General features: G+C 39.0%; 1 protein-coding gene across 1 annotated transcript in view; it reads right to left on the reverse strand.

The window, feature by feature from the left end:
• The window catches only part of NUB1 (negative regulator of ubiquitin-like proteins 1), a 13,383-nt gene extending 2,298 nt beyond the window's left edge, over positions 1-11,085 (reverse strand). The window contains exons 1-12 of the mRNA XM_009322496.1: positions 10,954-11,085; positions 10,706-10,867; positions 8,561-8,619; positions 7,900-7,970; positions 6,825-7,007; positions 5,172-5,260; positions 3,645-3,751; positions 2,579-2,765; positions 2,104-2,211; positions 1,778-1,930; positions 663-809; positions 295-393 (exon numbers count right to left, since the gene is read on the reverse strand). Coding sequence (XP_009320771.1) covers positions 295-393; positions 663-809; positions 1,778-1,930; positions 2,104-2,211; positions 2,579-2,765; positions 3,645-3,751; positions 5,172-5,260; positions 6,825-7,007; positions 7,900-7,970; positions 8,561-8,619; positions 10,706-10,867; positions 10,954-11,070 — 1,482 coding nt within the window. The 5' untranslated portion in view covers positions 11,071-11,085. The remainder of the gene's footprint in view (positions 1-294; positions 394-662; positions 810-1,777; positions 1,931-2,103; positions 2,212-2,578; positions 2,766-3,644; positions 3,752-5,171; positions 5,261-6,824; positions 7,008-7,899; positions 7,971-8,560; positions 8,620-10,705; positions 10,868-10,953) is intronic.
• Positions 11,086-11,828: the final 743 nt, after the last annotated feature.

Consider the following 11,828-nt stretch of genomic DNA (forward strand, 5'->3'; position numbering starts at 1 on the left):
TGAATTTCTCATTTGCTGTCTTTTTTGGGATAGAGCATTAGAGTGCACAGACTTCGCTCCGCACCCGTGCACGACAGGTTGGTATCGTGGGCAGGAAGTACACATGGATTACATTTTAGCCTGAGTGTGACTTCACCGTGAAGAGCAGATGCCAAACAGTGGAAGAGTGACAGCTTGAGTGACATGGGTCAAAGAAAAGTTGTACAACTTTGCTCAAGGAAGATCTGGTGTCTTTGAAGGCATAATTCAGAAACAAGACAACCGACTCCTAAGAAAGCAAAAGGTCTAACTTACTTGTTCAATACTTTCCTGGGAAACCTGAAACTGGTCCATGGCCACAGGATCATCATCATCATCATCTTCCAACAATAACTCTGGATTGTCAAGAATAAACTACAATACAACAGGGAGGGATCAGAATAGAGCAACAGAAATATGATAGCCCTCCGTATGGGTATTTATTGAGCCCAATAGTTGATATAAGCAAACCTCAGCCAACTTAAATGGCTCAGGAAGTGGAAGTTCAGTCATTACAGTTCAGGAAAGGTAGCTATGAACTAACAAATATAGACTACAGAAAATAAGAATCTGCTACACATTAAATTAAAAAAAAAGCCAACAAGTTTTTTTGTACAAAGGTACTACTCCTGAAAATCACTTACCTTAAAGGCTTGGTCCAGGTTTCCTTGTGTATTATGAAGAGCTACTTGTGCAGCTCTCTCTGAATAGCCCATACTTTTCAAGGTGTTTATGTCTTCCAGTCGCTGCCTTCTTTTAGCTCTCTCCTCCCTCCTTATCTGTGCCTTTTCCTGCGAGAACACAGCCATTACAAAGCTCACTGTGCATGGGAATGCTTCAGCCTTTCCCTGTGCGTATAGGGTTTCTTGGATTTACTTCTTTGAGTTTGAATCTCTTGAGGAAAAGGGGTTTTTATTTATTTTTTTTTTAAATACAGACTGTGCTGGAAGACACTCGTTACTAAATAAAACTGCATTTCCATGAGCTAGCACTGTTGCCATACTTCCGCTCTGCAGTCTCTGCAGATCGGATCTTATGCTATCACAGCTATTATAGGCCCTGTGTGGTATGTGATAAACCCGTTTGGCAGATGGGCCTGTAGACAACACTTGCCAAGGACATAGTCAGAACTGGGCATGCAGCCAAGGAGTTCTGTTCAGCCCTTCTCTCAGTCATTTGACTTTTCCGTCCACATTTCACTGTCTGAACTCTGAAAGTGCCACCTCAGCTTACCAAACGTAACTTCAGGCACTTCAGATCTGGACAACACTCTCTTCACTTGAGCTTCCTTCACTTCAGCATAAAAAAATCCTGCTCCCCTCCTAGATCTTCCAAGTCCAAAGCCACAATATGGTGTAGCTCGATGGTTACCCTCATAGCACTTTATTGTGCAGCCTCTCGTCTTTCAGACCACCCAAGCCCAGGAGTGACAGCTTGATCATGGTGGTTTTGTTCCCATACGGAGTATTGCTGACTAGCAAACACTGGTGCAAAGTCTTCCTATGCACTTCTGTGGTACAACCACAGGTCTTCAGCTCTCTCATCCCATCTGTTTTGGGACAGAGCTTCCCTTGTTGCATTACGTTTTGGTTTCAGACTTGTGGCAACAGATGTCAAACTGCTAGTAACACTAACAGTGCCAGAGCAGGATAATCAAAGTCCTTGAGTTAACACCACGTTGCACCAGTCACACAAAACACGATCTTATGGACACCCCAACTAATATGATCCCCGATTTAATACTTTCACTGCACCATACCTCTCTTCTGTTGGTGATAAGATTGGCAGCATGCTCCACATTCCCATGGCATGCTCGCAGGGCAAGGCGAGCTTCTTGTTCGGAGAAACCCAGGAGCGACAGGCGATAAACTTTATCAGGATCTATGGACAGCTCTTCATATAAACGAGATGCCTGTATATAGGAAGAACAAAATGATACTACTTACACTGTTGCTAACATACAAACAAACAAAAAAGTCTCCCCATTTTTCTGAGTAAGCGAAGGTCAGGGAGAAGGTGCAAGACAGAGCCCAAACACAGGAGCTAGCGTGAACAACTCAAAAGTTTTACCTAATGGTGTCTTACCTTCTGAATATACTCAGCAGCCTCCTTTTCTCTGCCACTGTGATAGTGTCCTATCCCTTGAAGGAGGTAAAGCCGTAGAAATAAAACCTTCTCACGACCATAGCTTCCCTAAAGAATTGTTTAAACGAGGGAGGGGCACATGGGTAGAAGCACATGGTAGAACATCAATTCGTTCTCAATAGAACACTTTACATATTTAAAGACGACATAGTCGCTAATATGTGACACTTAAAATGCAGATAAAGTATCACATCTAAAACACTGATGATGTCTGTGCATATAAATGCATGTTTGCCACGACCTTTGTGTCAGGTGCAATGCTTTCACTATGCTGACAGTTGCACAACTAGATTACAGGCTGAGGAGGCATGAGAAAACTTTAAACTTCTAAAAGTCAGTCTTGTAATACTTAAAAACCAGCTGGATACATGTAGGAAAAAAAAAAGCCACCCTAATTAAATCAAAACCAGCATACTTTGATATCAATAAGTCTTTCATGGTTCTCCCCATAGCACCTCTGGAAGCATCTATGTGCTGTGGACAGCTTTTTCTCTGCATCATCCAGGCAGTCCAGCTGCTCCAGGCGGAAGTAGCACCACACTATATCCAGCTGCAGCACTGCATAATTATCCACGGTATTCAGCAGTTCTGTGCTACACTCACTGGAAAAGAAAACAATTACTTTGTTTTTTTGGGAGAGGTGGTTTATTTTTTCCACACGCTTTTTAATACTAATGAAACAACATGCTAGAAATATGCATACTCACATATTTGAGAAAGCACACACTTCGTATTTGAGGTAGCAAACTGATGTCAGTGGAACTTTAATAAAGCACTGATCTCCCATCGTATTCACTAATATACAGAGCACTAATGATAACACAACATCTCAAAGAATTACAGTAGTTACAACTCATTTTGTTACTATTTAAGACAGCATCTCTTTAAAAGCAGAACGCAATTAAACCCTCTGTAATCTTTGAGAGGACAGAGAAACTGTCTTCCTTCGTGCACGTGAACATGCTGAATCCTGTGCCAGTCTCCTTGCATGTGCATACAAATGAGAAACAGATGGGGACAATATTACTTTCGGGGATCTCAAAAGAGCAATTTAGGGCTCTGACTGCTGATGGGAAAGTAGTTTACCTGCAGAAACCCCGGTACTGTTACTGACCTCAGCTATCTGCTCCACCTTTTACAAGAAATTATTACTTCACAGGAGCAATTGCAGGAGTATCTTGTAACCGTCTCTCAAGCTAATGCAATTTATAGCCTAGTACATGAATATCGACAGTTTCTGTTTATGTTGATGTGGAAGATTAAATTGCCCAGTGGCAGTATCTGTTTCAGCTGTTCGACACGAAGCCACCTGTCCCTGCAAGTCAGGGCCTTTGTCTGCTGTTTCCCATCTGCAGAGGGGGGGTGAAGTAATCCCAGGCAAAACAGGCCCCGATTTATATGCACAAGGAGAGCTAATACTGTTCCTGCATTTGGTTGACAGTAAAGGGACAAGACACACAAGGACTCAAAAAGGTTCTTACCAGAAGTGTTTATCAGCATCCAACAAATATGGCAGTGCTATTTCATATTCTTTCTTCTTCATTAATGCTCTGCCCTTCTCATGATAACCCATTGCCAGCACAAGTGCCTAGAAAAACAGTGAGACTTTTTTTTGCACCTCCCCAACTCACTTATATAACAAAAAAGAAGTATCTAGGTAATCCATTAGAGCCCTTGTTCCTCCTAGAAAAATACCATTGTATCAGTTCTGTAAAAGCAGTACGATTTCACATTGCTTCGTACTTTTCTCCCATCTGTTAATGTTAGATATTGTCTAATTAAAAGCATGAGTGTTACTGACACATGAAATGTTGCACCAAGTTTATTTTAAGAATGCAACCCTAGATAGATTTTCAATGCCGAGTGATAAAAAGCTAAGCATTTTTCTGGGTGCTACACTTCTAAAAGCATCAAATTTGTTTTGCTTTGCTATTACAGCTATCTTGTAAAACCTAACGATTCACCTCCTGCAAAACCTCAGAACTGAAAATTAAATTTTGAATGTGGCAGGAACACACTCTCGTTCCTGCAGTACGACAAATGGAAATGTAAATAATATTTCTGGCTAGAAATAACCTGCAATATTTCTTCTCACCCATGTTCAATACGGATAAAATCTTGTGCACTTGAACATTTGATGCTTTAACTCTTCAGGTGAATTACTACTTTCAGCACTCCATCAGAACAGCATGCATTGTGAGAATGAACAGTTGTTATTCCAATCATCCGGAGACTCCAGATGATGCAGAGAACACAGTACGCCTCAGAAGAGGCAAGGGCAGCAGTTAGCACACTTTGGGGCCTGCTCATTTCTTCCCGAGGTATTTTTTTTTGTTACTGGGTGTAATTCCAAGTATTTGTAAAGATTCTTATTTATCTTCAGAAAATCCAGCAATCTTAAAAGATAGCATCTATCACTATTGTTCTGCTTCAGCAGCCAACATCAGGTATGTCACTCCTACTGTAATTCAATCCATGCACCCAACCAAAGATATTTTCAGTTGAGAATGTGGAACTTTCTTGAATGGTGAACAAATTTAAATTTGAGAGGAGTCACAGTGCAAAAGATCTCAAAACTATTTTAAGAGAGTCCCATTTTGAGAGACTCATGAAGTTTTGAGTTTCCAACTGAAACTGAGGCCTAATGAACAAGTTATTTTCATGTTGTTCCAGGGCACCCAAAATTTAAAACAGGTGCTAGGATATAACAAAGTTAAAGCTCATCTTAAAGCACAAAAATAAGATATGGACCACATAGGGGTCAGTGCAAGATTAGACCAGCAATTAGACCAGCAATCAGAGGTCTGTCTCCAGATGACTGAAGTATTCCCAATTTTAGAGTTCTACTTTAATTTTATTTCAAAATCACTTCTGTTAAGCAAACATCTACTGGACCCAGGGTTACGTCCCAAAAAAGTCCGACTGTATTTCAATCCCATATTTGAAATGCTTCACAAATCAAGGTTTAAAAAGCTGTCTCAGTAGCTTTGCAAGATACTTTTACCTACTTTTTTAGCTTGAGGAGGAATCTCGATTGACCTTCCAGTCTGATTAGCTATATCTAGGTACGGAACAGAATCTGGATCCAAGTACTCCTCTGAAAGATAAGAAAAAGCAGTTTAAATTTTAAGTACCACCTTCAACAGAGTAACTCTGCTCTTGTAAGATTATGTCAGTAAGTACGTGGTTAAACAAAAAAGCAACCAACCAACCAACAAAAAGAATCAGAATTCCATATAAAGGCTGCATCTGTGTTTTGGACAGGCCTACCAAAAACGGCCCTGATCAGACAAACATGAGGAACTTTTAGGAAGGTCACTAAGGGAAAGGCCCTGTTCATCCAGAAATTTAGACACATTAAAAGTTACATGAATTGTAAAGAATTTTTTGCAGAAGACAAACCACCTACATTTTACACTATATAACATTTGAAATGCTTTATCAAATAAAGCATAGAATATAAAGAAAAACACAACTGAGCACAGTTGGTAAAACTGAACAAAAAAGAAAATACAGCTCAGTATTTTCCTCTCCCCACATCTTTAATGCTTACAACCAAACTATCAATTTTGTTTTCACTTCCGTCTGATTTAAAATGAAAAGATGCTTTTCTTGTAAACAAAAGACAGTTGAGCAGGAGTTTGCCGAGATTAAAAGCTTATGCCCTGAAATTTTTCTCAGATGAAACAAAAGGGTTGTTAAATCCTTTCTACATTTCACACAGAACCTTCAGCCTGTGAGCCCATTATGGACTCCACTCTCTACTCTGGCATTGTGCTATAACTGATGGCTTGTGGTAAATACCTTAAAGAGGCCCTATACAGGATTCAAGGGCTGGGGTCTAAATTACCCCTTAAATCCATAAAAAGGAATCATTTCTTTAATTTGTTCAAAATCTGATATCATAGTAAGAAACAGGCTGTCACTGACCCTTAAAAGAAGCTTTGTTCAGATATTTTTGCATTTGGCAGGAATTCATTACATACTCAGTTTCAGTGTTTCTTGTTTGTGGATTTTTGAAACAATAAAATAGAGAAGTGATTTAAACTCACCATCTAGCAATGCAATTCACAAACACAATCTTATTTTGAAAAATTATTACTGTTGACTATATCCCTTTAACTTAATCCATGGTTGCCAGCAATCAACATCAAATGCAATGAGAACAGAACAGCCACGTTACAGATGAGAACGACAAGTGAAATGTTCTGCACAATGAAACCATGGTTATGCACAGCCATATCTGAGGTAAACTACAAAAAAGTGTGTAATGACTTATAATACATTATTCCACTGTACTTATGTCTACAATAAATTTAAAGCCTGTTCTCAAGAGTCGTCAGTCCCTTAACTGTCAAGTGCCAATTAAATAATAATTGATTCATATTATATCCTTCTCAAAGTACCAGATGTTTTCCAGAAATCTAGTTGTGCAAGAAGAGTTAGAGTAGAGTTAGAATAGAAGAGGAAGTTTCAGTCAACTTAAAATCCAGTTTTCAACTAGGTAGAAACCTAGAAAAGTATAAACTGAAACCTGGCCACGGTACAGGCACTCTTCTATGTTGAAAGTCCACTGAGAAGAGAGTTTTTGATGCACAAGAATTAACGAACACCTATCTCCCCCTCAACCCACAAAAAAACCCTCAACAACCCCCCCTTACCTCTCTCTGCTAGAATTTCCAAACCCTTCTTAGTTCTTTGCATCTTGTCATTTATTTCTTTTTCTTTCTTGCATTGAAGTTCTTCTTCCTGAACTTTTCTTCTGGTTTCCTCATCACTCTGTTCCAGCTGAAGTACCATCACTTTTGCATTGTGTGTTACACCCTGGTCTTCAAGGGTTTTACCTGCAAAATAGAGTATGATGAATACAATCCAAGTACTCTGTTTGTGAAGACAGACCATTTTACATTGTATTGCCATTGTGGGGGGGCGGAACGGAGAATGCCACCCACAAACAAAACAACCTGAACAGCCCTTGCCTTACTCATACTGTACTGAAGAACTACAGTAATTCCTAGACTCAAGAACTCAATCAAAACCCCTGCCAATTACTGACATATTCAGCAGAAACTCAGAAATTAGAATCAGACTTGCATCTTAAAAGCGCTTTTTAAATGATTGGTATGTTTCTTTGCTTGCTTTTTTCGAAACATTCAAAAAATACAATTGTTTCTATTTCAGTTAATTGATCTTCAGGCAAAAACTGGAATAACAACATGTCCAGGATCGTACACCACAATAGCAACAGGACAGAGGAACTTGGGATTGAATCTGAGCTCCTATTGTCAATTCCACGGCTCTAATTCTGCCATATTCTAAGGGAAATAAATACATCAGCTGCTTAGGCCATCACTAAAGAGAAAGCCGTTGCCACCACTTCCCACATGTCTGACAAGTTGAACATGTGTAAAGCATTACAAAAAGTTTTTGAATGTGCTGTTATACAATATGGTTTTTGAGGAAATTTAGGGCTTCTCTTAAAAGTGCATTTTCAGGGTTTCAACACTTGAAAAATGGATTTTCAACATTTATTACAGGATTCCTATAATTGCTGTAATTCTATCTAAGAATTCTGATCACTATAATTTATTACATTTCCTGTAGAGCAGAACCTGACAAATATAACTGCTATTGCTTGGGAATTTCTGAAATTAACAAAGTTGCAAGAAATTTTTCTTCTGAGAAACAGTAAACTAGAAAATTATCATAAAAGTGTACTCAACTAGACATACATACCCAGGTCAAGCTGTTTCTTATTTATGATTATTTTGATAGCATTTTCTTTTAATGCATGTTCCTGTGCTATCCTGTGAAATAAATCATTTCATCCATGAATATAAATTTGTAAGGCTATACAATATTTCTGTTAGAATAGCAATAAAACTGAAAAATTAGTATGCCTGTAACTGGCTTAAAACTTTTGCTATAAAAGGCTGCTAGAAGTAAAATAACATCATCAGAATGCTTTGTATACCATACAGGGAAAATCTGGGACACAGAAAGGGAAAAAGCAAAACAGACAGAAAAGAACCTGATTTTATTAGGCTTAAAAACACAAAAGGAAGAGAAGCTAATGTTCACTGTTCAGAAGACCTGCCTAGTTAGAGATTTGGAATACTGATCACTAGTGCCTTCTCAGGTACTTGCTGGGGGTTTACAGAGAGCTACCTTCTTCCACAGTTGCAACTTTCCTGTTTTCTATCTGTTAAACCACAGCTTCTTACATGAAGAACTGCCCTACAGGGACACTGGACAGCCTATTCAGACATACTGAACAGACATACATGCTAAGAAAAAGCTTAAATTGAACAAATAGTGCTTTGTTTCTTTTTTTTATTTAGTACTGTATGACAGCATGCTATCTTATTAGATAAGAACCAAGGGTGATTATACTTACTGTGATCGGAGCTCCTTGCCTGTGATGAACAGGTTAGTTTCCAGTGGGATTTTTCTGCTCTGTAGTAATTATATTGTGTGGGGGAAAGGAAGAGGGAAGGAAAAAAGCATGATATCAAGATACTTCAGACACTTTCTTAATTAATTGTTTTACAACTACTACAATTTCTTTTTCAAATAACAATCATGTTAACAGGATTATGATTGGCCATACATATTAGGAATTTCCAGGTAGGGAGTCTTGTACTTGCTATACAGTGCTAAAAATAAGCATTCTAACAGCAGAAGATTCAGAATTAGATAAATCTAAATTCAGAACCAAACAATTTAAACTGACTAATTTAATTATGCACTTCCAATCTTAACTCTGCTTTGTAATTATGCCACTCACCTGTGACTGGCTACGTTATGATTAATTCCTATTAGTGTCTCTGGTCCCAGATTAGATAAACTGGAATTTTAAATTAATTAATTCCCCTATGCCCAGTAGCACTGTGAAGAGGAATTATGAAATTATTTGTTTGTTTTAACTGCATGGCAATCACTTAACACCCTCTACCCTTTAGCCCATCACATTCCCTGGTAATTATTTTTCACTACAGGAGAGAGAACAATCATGATTGTTACTGAATATTTTTGCAAATATTCAGTAAAAAAAAAAACAAACAACAACAAACCCCTTCTGAAGCGTAGGTCACCATCTAAGACCGTCTTCAGATAAAAAACCACATAGCCCTTTTCCAGAGTGAACATTCACTTCTGTTGCTGATAAGAAGACTACAACCTCTAAGTGCACCTAAATAAAGAACTCCTTTTTCACTGTTATCAGTGAAGACATACAGCATTGGGGAAGACGCTGCTCCTGCACATGATCAAAACTAGGAGCTGACTGGAGACGGCTGTTGTGCTGTTTTTAAGGGGGAAATATTCCCAGTTAAGAGGCTTTGTATTAGTCAGAACCTAACCAAGGGCCTGCTCTCTGTCGTGTGACCAACGTGCACAACACACTTCACATCCATATGGTTGAATCTGCTCAACCTTCAAAGCAGAGCAGCTGTATCCAAAGTGCCATTTGAGATCGGTCCCTGGCCCATGTCAGCCCTCGCACTGTGCCCGGGCATTGCTTAGCAGGATACCAGGGGGCCTGGGCTAAACAGCATCAGAGCCGACGCTAACAGCTTGGCAGTATGGGTGTCCATCGAACAGCGGCCAGCCTGTCCCCCACTTGTGTTTAGCTGACTAGGGTAGATGTAGCCACAGAATCTGGTACGGCAACCAGTCTAACACTGATTTAATGAGATTCACATCATTATTCTGGCATATTTTATGCGTGAAACTAGAGGTTGAAGCCTGGCTTTAAAAGGGCAGACTTAATTCAGTTCTATCTTTGTGAAGCTTTTAGGAGCCTGACTTAGAAGGGGACAGATGAGTACCATCACAACAGAAAATCCTGCTTCTTACTTCCAAGTTCAAACACTGGACATACGTATTTTAAAGTAAGTTTAGTTAGCTGCCTGGGCTGGAATAGTTACATGAGGATAATGTCAACACTGCAAGACACTGCCACATGCCACGGCTAAAAGCTAAAGGAGTTCTTTTCAATGTCATCAGCTATACATGGCCTAAGATGACACCAAGTTCAAGTTGCTTATTGCACTTAAAGAGAAATTTTTTAAATTAAAGCTGTCATTTAAACAAAAGCTGTGATAATACAGTGATATTCATATGCCAACTCAACTGTAGGTATTCTACAGCTGAAAAAACACATCTGCTCTTTACTGCTATGTGAACAGTTACATCAGAAGGAATCAAACTGAACTAGATAAACATTTAAATCTAATTTACTTTTCTTAATTGAAAGATAATTTATCATTAAATCCTAAAGGAAAGACAATTACTGATCTTCCAATATTGTATTCCTTTGCCATGATATTCCCATGTACCTGGGAAACTGAAATATACCTATATAACTCCCCCTCCCCCTATATTTTATACACCTAACACAGATCTCTCAGATGAAACAGTTAAAGTTAAACATCCCGAAAAAGTTAAAGGAGTGAAAATATTTGCATTAGAAACATATCTAGAACTCAAAAGGCCATCAAAGTAAAGCTACTTATCCTGACTTTTCTGCAATGTCACTTACTTTTCTACGAGGCAGATATATATCAAGTCTCGCAATCCCAGTCACTTTAAAATTTTCATTGCCTGTTCCACGCTCAATTGCTTTACACCGTATTTCTTCAAGCATATTCTCCGTATCATTCTCATTGATATTCAGCTTGGATGAGTATTTTTGTACAAGCTCCTAAGAAAACAGCAAGAAAAACTGGGGAAATGCACCAGCAGTATGACATGGAAGATGCGTGACATTAACTCAGAGAGAATATTTACCTTCATCTCTTTACCAGCTTCTTTTTTTTCATTTGTATATGGTGGTTTCCATAGCTGAATTTTGTCCTCTCTTAAGCAACTTGTCAGTTTTGCTATTAAATACTTCTTTTGTGCCATTCTTTTAAAACAAAAGCACAATTGGAAGGGAAAAGAAAGAAAAAATAATCAATCTTTTAATATAGCTTTCCTGTACTAAGATACTGTACTTACTCAAGAAGTCTAAGTGACATTTCGGAATTCTGCAAAAAAACAGTTGAGTATAAAATGCATTCTATGCATTTTGGTGGGGAGGGGAACCCGAGTACAAACTATTATAAAAAATGGGAAAGGGGGTGATTAGAGTAGGGATAATTCCGAAGCCCCCTGCATTGGACCTTGCCAATTCCAGACAAATTAAACCTCTTCCTGACCCCTCATGTGAGCTGGCATTGCAGAAGGTGCCGATTCATCAAAATCCATGATTCAATTCTTCTGCCCTGCCCCGGACAGGGATGCTCAATCCACCCCACCCCCGAAAAAGGTGTCCTTGCTGTACCTCTGCGTTCCTGCTTCTCCCACTTCCCTACTTTAACAGACTTTCTACACCAGTGGACGGTTGAACATGAATTATTGCTCTCTTTGGGAGGATGGAAAAAAAGTTTCAGGAGGGAACATCTCAGAACTACAAGCTCCACCAGCAGAAGACCATAAGGTAAAGCTCACAGCCCTCCAGCAAAGTGAGATCAGCTAGAGCGGACAATGATCTACGCCTCCCCTCCCCGATCTCAATCATTTGTCAAGCAAACAAGTTTAATAGTATCATAAAATGGTATTGTAAAATTCTGGTTTCACAAAGATGGAATAGCAGGGTGCCACTTTTCATAGTTCAAGAGACG

Source organism: Pygoscelis adeliae, unplaced genomic scaffold, assembly GCF_000699105.1.
Source record: "Pygoscelis adeliae isolate BGI_AS28 unplaced genomic scaffold, ASM69910v1 Scaffold123, whole genome shotgun sequence".
NCBI classification, from domain to species: Eukaryota; Metazoa; Chordata; class Aves; order Sphenisciformes; family Spheniscidae; genus Pygoscelis; species Pygoscelis adeliae.